The 18,762-nt window shown below is 40.5% G+C and overlaps 1 protein-coding gene across 1 annotated transcript in view; it reads left to right on the top strand.

Annotated features, from left to right (window-relative positions):
• LOC124163538 overlaps positions 1-18,762 on the top strand; it is a 312,703-nt gene that overhangs the window by 270,140 nt on the left and 23,801 nt on the right. Inside the window, exons 2-3 of the mRNA XM_046540507.1 lie at positions 16,306-16,820; positions 17,576-18,294. Coding sequence (XP_046396463.1) covers positions 16,306-16,820; positions 17,576-18,294 — 1,234 coding nt within the window. The remainder of the gene's footprint in view (positions 1-16,305; positions 16,821-17,575; positions 18,295-18,762) is intronic.

The raw sequence follows: 18,762 nt of genomic DNA on the forward strand, positions 1-18,762 counted from the left end.
AGCCTCACAACAAGGTAGCCTCACACGGTGTCAGCTGGAACCAGAATGACGTCGTGCGGGCTTTTCCCAGTATTCAAACTTAGCCGTCACGATTTCGCGCGCTTGAAAATTTTCACTTTTCATTTAATCGCGAAAAATAGATATCGTCATTTAAAAATCTAAAAGCGGGAAATATGTACTCCAGGAGTAATAATCTTTCGATTTAGGCAATAAATAAATATTAGTAAGCCACCCTATTACATTACCCATGAGTGGCAGTTTGCCGTACTTCACACCGTGAATTGTCCAGCAGGAAAGGTTCGCGTGGAATTCGCGTATTATTTTATCTACCTTTTTTGGATGTCAAACGACTATTCTCATTCGAATGGTGTATCTGATACTTTATATCATGACTTTAATATCTTCCTTTCTCAATAAAAAAATTGATGCTTAAAATTTAGATTCCGTTTGCTTAGGAAATTCAGAAATTATTACGAATGACAAGTGTACTTTTGACTTGTCTTTGGCGTGACTTCTCTATCAAAGACATCTAGATCCATAGCTTTAATGACCCTAGCGACCCATAGGTAACCCTACCCTCTACTAACTCTACCGTGGTTTACACCGCGAATTTTCCAATTGTGCGGAATTAGTGTAGAATTCGCAGATTTAATTATCTACCTTTTTTATAACAAAAAACTATATTCTAGGTGACGTTGACTCTACCCTCTACCAACACTACCGTAACCACCCTTACGCTTGCAGCACAGTGTGTGTGTGTGTGTGCCTTGCACCGCTTAGCTTCGAACCCGGGCCCCAAGAATTGGAAGTCAGGATTTCATCCACCGTGCTTACAGTATCTCGTAAATCAATTTCGTACAATAAATTGAGATAGTAAGATGTACAACTGGAGAGATTCTCATGGAATTCGCAAATTTTTTATTTATTTTTTTTGTACGGCAAATGACTATTCTTATTCGAATGGTGTACCTGTAACTCTATGTCATGAGTTAATTTTCTTCCTTTCTAAGAAAAAATATGAACCTCACATGCAGATTCCGTTTACATTGGAAATTCATGAATTATTGCAAAGGACTAGTGTACATTTGACTTATCTTTGGGGTGTAGAATACCAGCGCCCAGTGGTTCAAAATCGGAAAAAGCTGGTCGAAAGTCATTTTTTCAACTTTTTGGAGAAATTTTTGAAAGTACTATTCATATTCTACACTGTATTATCTATGATATAGGCTAGTATTACGGCTATTTTGTGGCTCAATGTAGTTTGTAGAATGAACAAACATGAATCCTACGGGATAAAAACGCCTGACGCGTAAAATAACTCATTTTTAGAGAAGTTCACCTTCATAAAGAGAAGGTTTCAGATAATTTATGAGCATTAAAAAAATAAAGAGCATTAATTGGTACCTTTGCGTACAAATATTGGTGATTTTTTAATTTCCATAGTTTACTAGTTGGAAATAAACATGTTTAAATTGTATGCTATTTTTACTCGAATTTTTAAATATAAATAGCAATATCGTTTTGGGCACCTCCGAGCCCCCCGTAGATTTTGACGCGAATTGAAAGCACATGGTCTATAGAGTCTAAGTAAAAGAAAATCTTGCGATTATTTGCGAATTTAGACTCAATATGGTTTTATGTTGAACGGTGCAGTGTGCTGCTGCGACCGCCGCCAGGCCGACCGCTCGGTGGCGGTATTGTGAGCGCGATGTGTATTCCGAGGAAACGTTACAATGCCAGGTTTCTTTGATGTTACAGTGCTACTTGGTTTTCAATTAGCTGCAGCGTGTCATTACAAAGTACACTAGTACACTAGCAATAAGTAGATTCTTTGGTGGCTCTATTGACCTAAGAACTCCCTTAACTCTGCCATATTTTATTCCGAAAATTGTCCAGCTTGAGAGATTCGTGTGGATTTTTCAGATTTTTTATCTCACTTTTTTTTGTATGGCAAGCGACTATTCTCTTTCGAATCGGTCTACCTGCTACTTTATGTCATGATTTTATTTTCTTCCATTCTAATTGTATATATTTTCTCAATCATTCGGCGGGAGATGAAGATATCCGCATGTGTATTGCCCTCCTCCCTGTCGCTTCCTCCCAAGACAAGGCGTCCGTCCTTCTCTCCCCGCCTCCTCGTTACCTTTTTCTTGCCGTTCCACTTGAGCGCGCGCGCACCCCATATTTTCCCGTCGCCGACGGTCGTCTCACTGCCTCATTCCAGGCATAACTCCGCTTCACCCACAGTTTCCCACACCTCCTTTATTAGTTCGCGTCCGTCTCAAGGAAAGATAATCAGCCACCTCAAAATGGACGCTCGAATTTCAATTACTATCCTTTTAAGTGACTCGAAATTAATTTTAATCTCCAAGGCGCCACAGAGAAACCGTCGCGTCGGGCGGTTTTTTATTTCAAGGGTTAAAGGATATTTTGGAGATAAAAAAAAACTTCGCACGAAAATTAGCCAATCTTTTGATTGATCATTAGCTTTCGTTTTTACTGTGTGCTTCACTTTAACATTCTGTGTACCATAAAAGGTTAACTGAGTTTTCCCACAAACAATAATGATGGTAATTTTTTCAATTGCTCATAAGTTTCGCCTGGTCAGTACGTCCGATGTTACTTCATTTCACTCTCCGCTAAAAGGTACAGCGTAAAACTGGAAAAAAGGTGTACCTCACATTTAGATTCCATTAATTTAGGAAATTCATAAAATAATATTAGAGACTTGTGTAAATTTTAATCGTGTTTTGCGCGAGAGCTCTACCAACGATACCTAGATTCTAGGTGGCGTTGACTGTACCTTCTACCGTAACCAACCTTACTCTTGTAGCACAGAGTGAGTGTGTGCCTTCTTCCACCGAGGTTCGAACCCGGGGCTTTGGAATTGGAAGTTAAGATTTCAACCACAGGCCTTAAACCACCTCGTTAATTGCTTTCGTACACTATATGGGGATAGTGATCCCTATCTTTGACAAGTAATATATGATGCTTTCCCGGCGAATATAGTCCAAGGAGGCTATTCGGGTTTCCAGCCGGGTGGTCTCCCTCCATTCTGCCGACGTTTCGGAGTTAACGAGTCGGGTTCCATCGTCAGGGCTAATGGTAAGTAGGTGAAGTTTGCCAGCTTATATACTCTTCATCGGGTGGCAGGTCGAAAACGAAACGTCGACAGAATGAAGAAGGATCGCCCGGCTGGAAGCCCGAATAGCATTCTTTGCCTATCTTTGAGCTTGGAAGTTGGCCAGTGTATTCAGGCTGATACAACCTGAGAAGTCGGTGCTGCGGTTGCAGAGCATACCATCAGTAATAAGCATGCCTGTATAATATTTCGTAGCCTGCCACATTAACGGCAAAGAAATATTCATGAATTGCTATGAGAAAAAATTCAGCCGGACCGGGAATCGAACCACTGACCATTGGCTTTACACACTACGCCATCCAGTTTTCTCAATTCCCATTTCAGTCCGGACCAATTATAATTATCATAGGAATACAGCAACCTGGATTGCGTAATTGTCTGCGCAGTGGCTTGGAAAGATAGAGGTCCGAGATTCGATTCCCGGTCCAGGGGAATGTATTATAATTGCAATTCATGTATAAATGAGTATGCCATAAAATGTGAAGACTAGAAAGTGCTCTGCCACGCCCGAAACTTCTGGGACAGGGGGGTGAAAGAAGCAATCGAGATCTGGCAGACAAAAAGAAAAAGTTTTTTTACAGAAACCTCGGGTTCCACCTCAGCAAATCATGGAACCCACTCATTAGGCGACTCCACCAATCAAATCCGGCTAGACCCCTTGGGTATTCGAATGTAATCCCGGTGAAGCTCGCTACTTTCAACCAGTTTATCTACCAAGTAGTACATAATTTTAAGCCAAGGCTCGGGGCAACCAATAACACAATATTAGCAGACATTTGGTATTATGATCCAAGAATTCAAAAAACATACACACTGCATCATCAAGTCACCCTTCTGCGAGTCTTCTCTACGTATTTTCTTCTTCTAAAATATCATCAAATTTTGCATTAGTTTTTGTTGAAATATGTCCTAAAAATACAAAACACTGGAATAAAATGAGAGGAGAAAATAAAAAAATTATATAAATGAATTTTTCTTGCAATATAAAATAATTAATTATTACTTGAAATGAAAAAAATATAGAAAAATTACAAAAAATAGTTTCTGATATCAAAAACTACACACTACCCATGCAGCACAAACAAATGCGCACAATAATTATTTTATTATTAACCGACTGGTTTAGGGTGAGATTCGTTCACCGGTACAATGGAGACGGTCCTGCAACACGCCTTTCATAACGTTGGCGACAATGACGTTTTTAACCCGAACGAAACCCCGAGAAACATTTAGTGCTCTTCATCTACATCTACATAAAAACCCTGCGAGCCACCTCTAGGGTTTTGGCAGGGGGTGATCAATCACCAGCATGCAGCAAGCAATTGGACTCCCACATGCACACCACATGGTCCAAAAAACGTCACGCATACTCACAAATTATACTACCACACGCTGTTAGAAATAATAATAAAATTCAGAAACATGCATTAAGTTTTACATAAGGTAGTAGGCTACACTAAAAGTCATGTAATCTATTCATGAATTCTATCGCTGCCGTTATAATCTCTTATTGATCGTGGAAAAAAAGACAATCTCAATCTGTCTGTTCTACATTCTATCTCTCTTACTATATTTATATGAATGATAAAAACACAAATGGTAATTTCCACACTATTTAATTTAATAGTTATCGACCGACCATGGTTTCGACACTTTGTGTCATTATCAACGTTGATAATGACAATGACACAAATATTCCCTTGATAATGGCACAAAGTGTTGAAACCATGGTCGGTCGTTAAGTGTTAAATTAAGTAGTTTGGAAATTACCATTTGTGTTTTTATCATGGACATAGCCATATTTATCAAAACCAAGCCTGAAACGATTTTATACGTTATTTTTATGATCTGATCTTCCGTAATATGTTGGTGTCCGTAAGATATGGCAAACTTCGTTAGAAAAGACACTGCTCTTGAATTTATCTAAAAGGTTCAGTCTATTTTTCAATTTTAAATTCAGCGTGGAATGCATGACTCGCCGGACTCCTCGTAGCTCTCTCTAAATTTTTTAGCGCTCTTCGTTTCTTCCCGCTGTTGGAGGGTGAAAGTTAAGTATTTCTGGTTTTCAATCTTCCACTAATATATCAGCGTATTCTCCGTTAATAATTCAGAATTTTTTGCCGTAGACCACGCTTCCTCCTCTAGTGAGACAAGCCAGAAAGTTGCGCGAGCATCAGTTGACTTTCATCGGCGAGTCTTATTTCCTGTTTTTTTTTCCTCGAACACTAATCAACCACCTCTAACGTAATGGCCAGCTTTTACTTTTTAGATATTATAACAAAGGTACCTAGCCATTAATAATGTACAGAAATTTCAACTTTTCGTGTGAGTTATACTTTTTAAACAATGTTAGGGTGGTAAGCATGCCGTAAGTGAGGAAGTTGAAGAAAGCCACGTAACAGTCTCGTGATTAAATCTTGCAATAATGCGAGCATAAAAAAACTAAGATATTTGTAGGAAGTCATCTGGTTGTAACGCAACTTGTTCCCTTCCAGGATTCATAGTGACTCCTGGTGTAACAGGTACAATGCATCCTCTTGATGACAAACAGGTCGTTTTTCAAAACATTGACGCTATTACAACGCATCACCCGATCCGAACATTGAGGGAAAACTTTTGCACCTTGCTTATTAGCCGCGGCTTGTTTCACTATAGGAGAGGGAATTTTGATGCTATGTTTTGGTTGCCGAAAGTAAAAGTATAAAGTTCCGTGCACTGATGAAGGTATGTCTCATCGCAGCAGACCAATAGGGTGCATTGCAGGGGAGTTTGAACTGCTGACAAAAACTATTTTCCCCAGTTGTCATCAGGATAATGTTCTCTTCGTTTCCGTACATCTCCGTTTGGAAAGTAGAATGGATTTTTGGTTACTTAAACAGCTTTACAATGACGGTTGGTTTTGATTATTTACCAAGCTTTGTCTTTTCATGAATTCCTTGAGGAATGAAAATTCAAGAAACATACAAAGTAGAATAACTTGAGGAGATGGGTAAAAAAAAGGTATAGCCTTTTAATCATTTAAAACATTGCTAGCATCAAGAGATGATTTTTCAGGAGGGGTAATTATATTGCGCACTGAATTTTAATTCTTGCCGGTGCCTGATTGCAAAGTTCAAGTAAAGAAGTAGGTAATGTCAAGTGCTAGGAAGACAAATACGTATGGAATGTATGCAAGTACGTTATGTTCTTTAACCATTTTTGGAGTACGAATTTAATCAGTAATTGAACTTTGTTCCGCTGACTCTGTTCAAAAGTCATAAAATTGAAATAAATAGAAATAACCGGATTTATTTTTGGAATCCAGTTTCTCTGCTCAACATATATTCTCCGACATAAATTTTCGTATGCATCGTAATAAAGTTTTTTCGGCTCATTTTCAGACCTTTTTTAGTGGAAGGGTAATGCTTCGCTTTGCATTCTGCTTTTGTATCGCGTTCTGTACAGCAAAAATGGAGCGTATGATGCCTCGATGAGGGTATTTCTATGCGGTTAATACTCCGGGTTGCCTCCAGTGAGGCATTTTGCATGAACCATTCCAGAAAATATCCTTTTTTGCGTGCATCTCTTGAAATTCCATTATTTCTCACCGGTAGGTAAACTAAATTTTTCCCTTCAATTTTTTGCCTCCTGCACGTAAGTTTTTCACGCCTTGGACTCAGTTACTCGTATATTATCAACGCTCTTAAATTGGTGCGAAGCTTGAAAATGTAGTCATTATCTTTCCCGTGAATTCCGCAGTCCTCACACCAAGTATGACCTTGGTTGCCTACATCTCTCTTTATAGAGAGCAACTCAGCGATAATATATTTTTCACAAGTCCTTGAATTTCGTTTCGTTGGTTTATAATCAGATGAGACTTCGAGGAAGCAGTTGTTTCATATATTGTAAATAATGGTGCAGATATTTCCATTTTAGATGAACAACATTGGAATATACTTTTACTCCTTCTTTAATGTGGTTTTATTAAACTTTTTGTACTCTGTATAAATTATGCTAATAAGTCATTATTTTTATCGCTTAGTATTACTCATATTCAATAGAAGTAATCTACAAAGATGGAATTTTATAGTTAGCCTCTACCTCAATCGCCGCCGCGATGTATGACGATATGATAGTCAGACTAAGGGCGTCAATGGCAATGGCGATATGAATGGAAGGTTGGTTTCTCCTGATGTCGTTATTCTACAGCTATAACTGGGGTTTTCCTTCTACCCCTAGTTTTTCCTTATCTCCATCATTGTCTGTTTTCTCACCATCTCCCCACTGTACCTCTATTTTCTACCCCTTCATCAAATTTTTCAAATCCTCCCCACCTCTTCCTCAAATGTATAAAAATGATTTTCTCATGTACTGTAATGTCTTGTACCAAATGATGGCGGTATGAGCCTAAACGCGTCCTACGCACAAAAATTATTTTGGAAAAGTGCAATAACATTTTACTTAAATATATCGAACTTCCACTGTATGATTCTGGAATCGGTTGATTTTATTTGGAATAAAAGGTCGATATTTATTTGAAGAATCTTGGGAGGAACTCAAGATTCACCTTGGTCATATTTTGGGTGGGAAAATATGATCATCGGTCCCATTTGTTCCTCAATGTGTCTACCTATTTCAAATATGAATTTTCATCTACGGGGTAACGTGAAAGACACCACACCAGGGTGTATGGCATGGGGTGATTCCACACCAGCCATGCAACACTCATCCTAGCCTTAATCAGAAACGTGCTCGTTCGTCGGACGCAGTCCAAGCACTCAGAACAACGACACGCGGTCAGACCGGAAACTAGGAGAGTGCTAAGGACACGAACATGCTACCATCCAAATAAAACTACTTGCTAGTAATAGAAAATGGAATAGTTGGCGTGGTAAGTGATTCATGAGTTACAGCATGCTAAAGATGCATGCAGATAGTTAGTATTTGCGGTTATAATAATGTATTAACATCACATCCAGAGCCTATTTTAACATACATCGATGGCTAAGTTCTAACAACACGTATCTCAAAAATAGTAACTTTTCAGGAGAGCAAAAAAACCATTATTTTTTTTACTCGTACACTGAAATTAAAAACCAGAAGTTCATAAAACTGAAAAAGAAGCGTTCATTTGCAAACAAAGAGTTGTTTTTTGTTTGTATTTTATTTTTTTAATGTCATTACACTTTGTTTAAGTTACCTGTCTCGAGCCGGCCGAATTTGAGATACGTGTCGTTAGAACTTAGCCATCGAATATGTATGCTAGCGTTGAAATGAAGGAACTCTAGACGACGTTGAAGCAGGGGCAATGGCTGCAGACGCGAGGGTATTTATAGGAGGATGAGCGGACGTTGGAGCCATAATGCACTTTCTCTGTTTCCGTCCAGAGTAACGCGTATCCCAGAAGGACAAAGGTATTCGCGCCGGCAAGGGAAGGTGGCGAAGGGCGCTTCCCACCAAGAATTTCTCGTCTCTCTTCTCACCCCTGGCTGACCAACGAGTCCTCTTCAGTCCATCCCTTGATACCGGTTGAGAATGCTAAGACATCTGCCCTTCGAGACACCTATAGGGTGTTTGGCAGGGGGTGGCCAATCACCAGCATGCAGCACGCGAGACAATTCTCATATGCATACCTCACGGTCATAAAAATATTATGCATAATTAAAAAAACATATAAATGCATGCAGAGGCAAAAATTTCCAACTATTAGTAATTCCTGTAATAGTTTGCAATTCCGTGCAAGTCTAGAACAATCGCAAAGATAAAAATGCAATGACTCGTCCCAGCGGGTGATGCCAGTAATTTTATTCATCGAGACCCAGGTGCTATCCTTAATTGTACGATGGAAGAATTACATTTTAAATCTCTCTTTTTTCCAGTCTGTTTCTTTTATTTTCTTCTTGTGATCACGTCCACCATAGTACGACGGTAAACAAAACGTTATTTTTGACGTCGTCTAAGAAAAAATCTTCCTCTTATTTACTAAGAAAATTTGACCTATACTTATCTCTACGCTCTTGTAAAAATTTTCATCCTAACTCGCCTAACACATTGAAAACGCTCCACTTTTTATCTTAACAACTCATCACGAATCTGTCCACCCAAAGCTGTAATTATTCTAGATATCATACCGACTTCATAATGGTACAACACGGTAGCAGCATACTCCAAGGGAGCCTTATTAAACTCTTCAACAATACGCTAATTGGAATCGGAGCGAAATACCACTGTTTCAGTCATCCCTTATACGCGGTGATTTACGGAAGCTGGTTGAGAATGCTATAATGAATGAATAATAAGAGAATGCATGGAACTTCGCTCCAATTGCATTCATTTTTATCGCACCTACGATCAAGCATATCCATCAGAAGGCACCAAACAATAAATTGAGGTGAAAGGGATCTTTTTTAATTTTAAATAGATTTTAAGATATCGTTTTTTTTTCGCGTACAGTAAGAGACCATCCATGATAAAAACAACAAATGGTAATTTTCCCGGTGATCGGGTTGGTGTAGTGGCTAGAGTGTTGGCTTCCAACCCTGTGGGCACGGGTTTAAATCCCACCAGTGGCAGAAAATTTTCAGAGACAGCCCGATCCCTGCTTGAATGTTGTGTGGAGGATTTTTTTTTAGCGCAACACTTCGTCCTTCGGATGGGACGTTAAGCCGTGGTCCCCTTGGCGCCTTTCAATGAGAGCAGGCTAATGCCGACGCCGGGTTTCTCTCCATCCTTCCTTCCATATCCTCATGGCGCAAATAACCTCAGCTGTCGGTCGCCTCCTCCAGATACTATACCATAATTTCCCCCACGTTAATACAAAGCTCAACTATCAACCATGGTTTCAACGTTGTATGTCATTTTCAAGGTGATACAACAAGCACTCTCCTAGTATTTATACCCAGAGCCAAGGTAGGAGGGTTGGGGTACATGGAAGTGGCGTAAGGGGAGTGGGAGGGGGAACAGTTTGGGTGAACAAATAAAGGAAAGGCGATAACATGAAACAAGCAACAAATTGGCGTGTGAATGAAGGTGAAGATTTTGTCGTCATGGGGATGCTTAACTTTAACAGAGGTGAGTCAGTACAGACTAAAATATATTATTGCTATTTGCAGTTTTTATTATGGATATATCGCATTTCCACCTAGTAAAGCCTGAAACGGTTTTATACGTAAGAGACCGTAATAATTGCCATAGTTCAACTTTAGGATATCTTTAGGATTTGATCGAAGGGGCCTGGGTTTGATTCCGGTTCCATAGAAGCCCATCAAGACACTCAAACATCTATCTTCGGAGTGCTAGGTTGCCCTGGGAATGGAACTCGCCTCCCTACCCTTAGTGTGTGAAATTCACACGCCTGCGGTTAGTCTGGTTTTGGCTCTACCTCCAATTACTCTCACTAACTTTTGCGTCCAATCACAGGGTGAGTGAGTGGGACTATAAATTTTTTTGCTCATATCTACAGCGTCGTTACGTAATCCACAGCGTCGCCACGCTTTCATATCGCACATTCCATCGTAGAAATATTGGCACGGATGGAGCTTCACCTCTCACGGGATAGACTTCTGAGAGCAGCAAAAGGATGCAGAAAAACGGTTTTAAGAATGTGGTTTATCCCTGCGTGACGACGTCGAATTCCTTAAGTGATAACTAACCCCCAGACAGCTTCCAGGGCCGCACGTGAGTGTAAAAAAAAAAGTGCGAACCGACGCAATTGTCGTCGTAGGTGAGTTATTTTCTCCTCAATTTTCTCAATGCCGGGTATACGTTGTTTTCTTTGCCCTTATTGGTAGCTTCTATTCACGCAAAATACGCAAAAGAGAAAGGAATGCTTTAGAAAACATTTTTGCAGCTGCGCGTACATTAGCGGCCAAGTTTAAGATATACATCGACAGTATAGCGAAGCTATGACGAATTACTTTTGGAGACCAGCTTCACTATTGCTGAAGTAGACGAAATAAAATGTTTAAGGAAATTATACGAGAAGTTTCATGGACCAGCTATTAAAATCAGCACTGACTCCGACCTTGAAGCACTCTTTCGTAAGGCCAAAAGTCGTAATTCCGAAAATTTGTTCCACCTCTGAATAAGTGCCCTAAAATTAATGGAAGGTTATGAATAATTCCCAGTTTTGTGTATGGCAAAAAAATGCCGGGATAATAATAGTAAAGAAGTAATAAGCAGGAGAGATAGAGCATCCGTAATTTGAATCCGATGTTTTTTGGATGAATAAGTAAAAGAGGGGTGTTCTTTCGCATTCGTCCGGCCACACCTTAAATATACAGCCAGCATACGGGATCCGGCGCAGAACAACTTAATCCGCGAACTTCATAAAATACAAAGGATAGCTGCACGATTCGTTAAAAACTCATGCGGACATACTGTGATCGTTTCACAAACGTTAAAATAACTATGCTAGGAGCCGCTGGAATCTTTGAGGTTGCATGCTAGGCTTAGATTGCTTGAGAAATTGAGAACAGGTATCTTTCATAGCAACACCGGGAACATCACATTAGAACGTATGAACTTTTCTTTCCCGGCGTATCAATTGCAGACAGGATTACCGGGTTTTCCACTGGGTAATTGGCTGCATGTATCCAGACGTTTCGAAGAGCGATTAGCTCTTAAAGAGAAAGAGCAAGTCGTTCTTCGAAACGTCGGGATACATGCAGCCAATTACCCGGTGGAAAACCCGATAATCCTTTCTGCAATTTCATTAGAACGCCACTAATTCGTGTAAATTGGCGTATAACTGCTATTGCGATTACGAAGAGGGATTTTAAACTCGTCATTGCCTGGCGAATCATTGCAAAGCCATAGGCCGAGGCGGACTGAGTGGCTATGCTTCTAACGGGAGCGGCTAAGCCAACGGCAGCGTTAGCGGCGGTGAAAGGGAATTTTTTCCTCCATCGCATCGGCCGCACACGAGAAGTATTTCTTCGCGTCTCGCCCTTGGCATTCCACCGCACTATGGCCGGGTGCGGCAATAACAGTCGCCGGAATTATCCAGCGGATCGTGCAATAAGTGAGCGGGCGACCGAGGAGCGTGGAGGGAGCCACTTGTACGGGTGCTTTGTGCCATACCGCCTCGTATGGAGATTTCTCCCGTGGAGCCAGAGTAAAATAGAATTCTTACCGTGATTTTCCATTATTTCTAAGGTATCATGCGATGGTTCTTAAATGTAATGGAAACAAAAGAGCTAAATAAGAACACCGAACTCAATGTGATGTGCATTCTATTGTCGTTAAAATTCGAATCGATGTTTATTTATTTTAAACAAAATATAGCAACAATGCCCCAAACGACCAATATGAAACACAAACTCGATAAAACTAAAACAATAATAAAACCGAAACGATGATACAAAACCATATGATAGTGTAGTTAGGGTACCGTATACATATTTTTCATCCTCCTGTAGCTACATAAGTTGAGCTAATCTCTGTGTTGCGTCTGTTAATAGTCTTTACAGCCGCTATCGTTTAAAGCATTTGCATTACATAACTAATGAATGAGAGCAACTTTGAATTGGTGAGTGTCAGTTTTTCCGAGAATTGCATGAAGCACAATGTGCCCAATGCCATTTAGTCATCATCAAGTTAATGCTTGATAGCTTTGTTTTAGATGACGCAAATAAAATGTTTCTTTTCCCATTTTCACCGATATTCTACATATATAACTTTTTGAAGACGCTGTTTATAGCTGATGGCGGGCAGGAAGACCTTGGACTCTTCTTGTTCTCCTATTTCACCCAACTTCATACGAATTTCCCCAACCATAATTCCTTCTTACTATTTATAACGTTGCCTTATTTCTACAAAATATGCCACGTGCCATTATTGCCATCATCAATCATTCCCTCGGTGATGACAAAAATGTCATTTGGCCCATTATACTACGTGCGATTTACGGCCTTGACATGAAGTATTGACTATGCCATTATTTTATGGTATAGCAGCAGCACCTTGTCAGCGGAAGGACGATTTACGATTCGCGGTGAGATGGCAGAGGCGACTTTCAGGCGAGTCAGACGCCCGCCCGTCCGACAGGGGCCAAAACCTCGGTTACTTTAGCGAGCGTTCTTCACGAGTGAAAAACTGTCCGCGGTGGATTCCCAGACTAAAGCAGCGCCGGAGCCTCGGTGTCTCGTAATAGTTGAGCGGCTAGACACAAATTAGTGTCGGAAGTCCGGAGAGTGACCACTCGGCATGGTGAAATTTTCCAAGAAGGTTTACCTCCCTTTTTCGTCTTTTAATGACCTTTCGTAATGGGTGTTGCGTTAAAAAAATTCTCCGGCGCTGGAAATCGAGCTCGACTTGCATGAAAATTTTGCTCACTTTCATTTTTACTGAATATAAGTTAGACGACATTATTAATAATAAATCAAAGACATGATTAGGAAAATTCGTATTAACCTAGGTGAAATAGGAGAGCAAGAAGAGCCTAAGGTCTTCCTGACCGGCATAAGATTTAAATGGCTTCTTCAAGAAGTTGAAAAATATCTGAAAGAAACATTTTTCCTTATGCACCTAAGACAAACCTCTCAATCATTCCCTTAATGGTTATAAATCTCCCACTTAAGTGTTTCATAATTGTAATACCAAAGTGACGGATTTCTAGTTAATTATTTGTTTCTGTTCCCTTGTGTACGTCAATTCCAAAATATAATAAGGGTGAAGTAGATTCAGGCTTCAGTTGTACGGTACGTTAGCATGAAAAGTGTGCCCGATTACTTTTTAATTGATGGTACGAATATCAAATTGAGTCGCACCTGAATTTCTTGGTAAAAATACTAAGAATTTAGTTCTGTCAGCACCCTGTCCATTAAATGGCATTCATTCGTAAATAAAGAACCAGAATTTTTTGAAAAAAAATTCTCCTTATATAAGTAACTACACCAAACGCCATACATTGTTTGATCTTCGTAATTATTCTCTTTGAAAGCCATTAGGCGTTATGTGAGACAAATCTGTAATGTAGTCAAGAGATGATTAATAAGCCTTAAATGCCTCGAAATGCATGCAGCGGTCCATCGACTATGTAGATGGAAATGTGAAATTTGGAATAATATTTTAGTTGCTGTAACGTAATTATTAATTTATTTGTTTAAGGCATTTAAATCTCCTAATTCAATCATTTGTCTTCAGACGGGAGAAAATAATCCACTTTCGTGGATTACCTTGGGCTCCAATCTGCCCAATTCTCCGAGTAGTTGATGAATACATTGCAATTTTTGGCATTAAGTTTGCAACAGTATCTTTCTATTAAATTGAAAATGCAAATATAATTAACTTCCTATCGACAATGGAGTGATATACCCAATTTCTCACATCCCTCCTAATATTGGCTGCTTAAATATCCAATTGGTTCATCCCCATCAACATCACAGGCATCACAAAAACTCTGGGTAATTATTCTTAAATATACCAACTCATCGTTGATACATTCTCAAGTATCAATTGCCACTTCAATGGCTAGATTTTTATACTTTGAAGTTAACCTTTCAGAGAGACTTCATAGTTATTCTTACATGTTCCGTAGCATTCATTTTTTGCATTTTGATACTGAATGCGAGCCCAATTCTTTAACTAATAGCTTACATGATTACCTGTTCTTTTTTTCCTCGCTTATTATATTTTTGGAACTCTTTACATGTAATAGGTACCACTGAGGATTTTTTTCTCAATAGCAATTTATTCGTAAAAAATATATCGTTGGAGATATTTTTTTCTGCATAATAGCCGGTTTCTCGGTAAATTAATTTTGAATGATTTTTGTAATTCCATATATTCTTGAATTCGGTTAATATATTGTTAAGAAAAATAGGTTATTATATGTAGGAATTGTCAGATATTGAATATCAGAGGTTGGTAAATTTGTATTCACTACGGAGGAATTACCAAATGTGTAAGGTTAAAAATATATTCTCCGCTCTACAACTATACTAAAATTGTACGTACCTTGGTATCCACTGCGGTCTTGCTTCTAGCGAGGATTCTTAGCAATTCGTGCCGGGATATTGCTAGAGATTTGTGGAAAGATCAATGTATCAAATTGACGGTTTAGTAAAGATTTCAGCCACTGGCTATATCTGCGGTGAATTTAGCAGATCTCTTAGCCTCAGGTGGAAGAACGAAGGTGAAATTCCAAGAATTGTAACTCAAACAAGTATTTCTGACAGATTTATCTCCACTAACTGTTGCTTCCTTTGCTTTATCCGCGTCAATGATAGGGTGTAAGACTCAACCACCTTCGGAATACACATTAATGCGATGTTTCAGAACACTGAAGATATTTCTTTTTTCCTCGTAAGAAGGTCGTTTGTTTTCGTTTTCTTTCCTTCTGAGTTACAGAGATGCCTTTTGACGTTTTTTTGTCGCTTATTGTATACGCTAAACTTTGGAATTTTATCACTTTTGCTACATGTGTACACATTTTCAATTCCAGAGGGGATTATATGCAATCCACTGTCTAATGAAAGCTATAATCACCTCGCAATTCTATTCCCTTCCTCCTGGGGGTTCTGTCTTTCGTTCACGGAGCCTATTACTGAGTCCAGGAAAGACGTTTTGGCTGTGCGGGATGCCTGATATTACTTCGATGAAGCTATTGCCTATCCTCCCTATCTGACAACAATCCTGTATCAATGAAGCCTCCGTAACTTTTTTTGATTTAAAAATATAAATTTATCGACAACTCATCATACCATTCACTCTGGTTTGCCTAAAATAAAATTCACTTACTCATTTTTAACTGTGAGGTTCTATTGTAAGGTTTCTTGGTTATTTAATTTCTACTTAGGTATACCAATTCTTTTTTTAGATAAAGCGAACCAGGTTTCGGTGAGTAATATCCATCATCAAGCGTAAATTATTCTGCGCTTTAAGTAAAAAAAGAAGTGTTATAAGTAAAAGTAAACTAACAAATAAACCTTGCATAAAATAATCCTACTCCTTACAAATATGAATTGATAAATTGTTCTCAATGCAGAGTCTTCATTCATAGTTTATACATTAAACGGAGTACAAACTTATTCTGTGCGGAATAGAATCGAATATTACAACGCTTTTGATTTTTAGTGTTCTATAAATTTCAATAATTTTTATCATCTAATATTTTTTTCTATTTTATTTTCTATCATAAATATACCTTTCAAACTAACGCCTTTTTTCTCTTATTCTTTCAGGTGGCCCACAGCAGGGCGTCTTTTACCCCAACTCGTACATCCCGTTCCGTCTGCACTCGGCCAACGCAGACCCCAGCCAGCAACATCGATTCCAGCACTCGTTCGACCCGTTCGATCCTCAGCCTCCGGCGGAGCCCTTGCCCTTCCAGACGCCTCCGAGGGCCAACGACAAGTCCCCCACTTCCTCCTTCCGCATCGTCCCCTACCAGCAGGGCTTCTCCACGCCCTCGCCCGCCCTCACGAGGCAGCAGCAGATCCAACAGCAGCAGCAGCAGTACCAGCGACAGCCTCCGTCGTTCCAGCAACAGCAGCCCACGTTCCAGCCGCAGTACCAGATCCAGCACCCAACCATCGGGTTCCCCTCTTTCCGGGATGACCAGGACCAGAGGTCGCCGCAGTCGGTCGCCGGGGTCGGGTTCACCTCGCAAGGTTTCCCGTTCATTTCGCAGACGGGGTCGCAGTTGGGTGGGAACCCTTCAACAAACAGGGGGTTCGGTGCGGGGATCATAACACAGGTGAGGCATTGCTGATTAGCCGAAACCATTAGAATCTGGCAGGTTGCGTTGAGTTCTTACGAGCGTAAGAAAAACATTGGGAATGGAAAAACGAAATATAGACATAATAATTTCACTTTTTAAAGTTTTGATCGTTATAATCTGGGTGACGACAACTATACTACATAATCACCTGGTCTCCTTTAGGTGGTCATGATACCTCGTGTTCAAGCTCGAGTCGTTAAAATAAATTTAAATGGTGAATTCCCAGTGCAGGTTTTCTCGCTCTTATTGGTTGCGAATATATTATTTTTAAAGACGACATATTTCTATGATTGCTCAAATTAAATACCAATAGGTCCTCCCTTGTTCTATTTTCATTTAATTAATTCATCGAGTTCATCAAAACTCCGTAAGTGATTACTGTCGCTGAAAATGGATATTTTGTGTTTAATGTAATTACAGCGTGTCCGCTCTCCTTTTCTCATATATATTATCTGCTAAACAACAATGGCAATAACTACCGCCTCATTCCCAATGGTTGAATTAGCTTTTTGTTCTTCAATCCAGGAAATTACATACTTATGAAACTATTATTCTGTATTTTTACCTTCACTTATTCCCCGATTTGTTGATAAATAAATATTTGGGAAAGATGAAGAATTTAACCAATTTTAGAAACGCAGCACACAAATTTGCAATCGCTTGTTTTGTGAAAAATGTATATGCTGGTATTCATTGCAAGCGGTCGTCCTGATGTATAACTTGTTTTACAGGACCCCCAGTCGGGTAAACTCCATTACACCTTCACGGACAGCAGCCTTCTCCAGCGACCCACGCCTGATCCCCCCAGAGGCTTCTCCCTACCCACTGGAGGCCCTCCTCAGAGATCCCAGCAACAGCAAAAGGTCCAGAAGCAACGCCAGGAGCCTTCAGCCGTACCCAGGCCATCGCCCGTCATTCCCTTGAACCCTGCCGCGGAGGAGAGCGACGGGGACGTTGTAGCCCTGCTGCCGCACATACCCTCAGGGTTCTCAGTGTTGCCGACGCCCCCAGAACAGCCCAGGGTCCCGGTGAGGACGAGGGTACCATCGCAACCCGTGACACCGCCAGATCGCGACCCCAGGCTCCTGCTCGGGTTCCCTGGCAAGCCGGAAGGGGACGTCGCGGGGCCTCCCACCTTCGTAGACCAGAACCTGGACGTCGAGGAAAACGAGGAGAATGGCAGCTCAGAGAGGGGTCGAGGGTCGGGCGAAGAGGGCAAATCCGGCCAGGGCGGAAGGGGTAGGGGTCGTGGCGAAGGAGATCTTAGGAAGAAGCCAGGGAATAGGCCGCAGCCGGGGACTAAGGGGAACAGACTGGCTCCGGTGAGAGGTGGAGACAACTTGAGGGCCGTGGCAGAGGTGGATTCGCCGAATGAGGGGTCGGAGAGGGGAAGGGGGCGACTGGAGAGTGTACCCAAGGAGGACGAGGCGCCGGACAGGCCGAGATATGGGTGAGTCACATTTGCGTTAGACGTTGATATTTCAATGACAACATACGGTGTAAACAATGTTTTTCTACGGAAAATTGCAGGGGTTTTTTTCTTCATACGAATATATATCCTTCCCGTTCAAACATTAAATTATGGTTTCGCTATTAGTGGCCCACGTCGCCTTAATGACGTCATGGGGTTGCCTTATCCCCCCTTCCAACCTTATCCTCACCCCGGAAGCGTCGGCGGGCTCCCGGGCGGTTGGGGCGGTGCTTCTTTCCCTCCCCACGGAAACCCTCCCCAGAATGACTAAGGGAATAAGTCTCGAACTTGGTTCCTGGCTTTGGTGGTTGCATCCTTCTAAGGGCCCGTCCTAGGTCCCCTGCTATAAAAATGTTTTCAAGAATAAAGAAGACTTAATATTTTCTCTTTCATTTTCCTTAATAGAAATAGGAATTCTAATTTTTTTATTCTAAATTAATCCATCCA

This window comes from Ischnura elegans, chromosome 8, assembly GCF_921293095.1.
Source record: "Ischnura elegans chromosome 8, ioIscEleg1.1, whole genome shotgun sequence".
Taxonomy (NCBI): domain Eukaryota; kingdom Metazoa; phylum Arthropoda; class Insecta; order Odonata; family Coenagrionidae; genus Ischnura; species Ischnura elegans.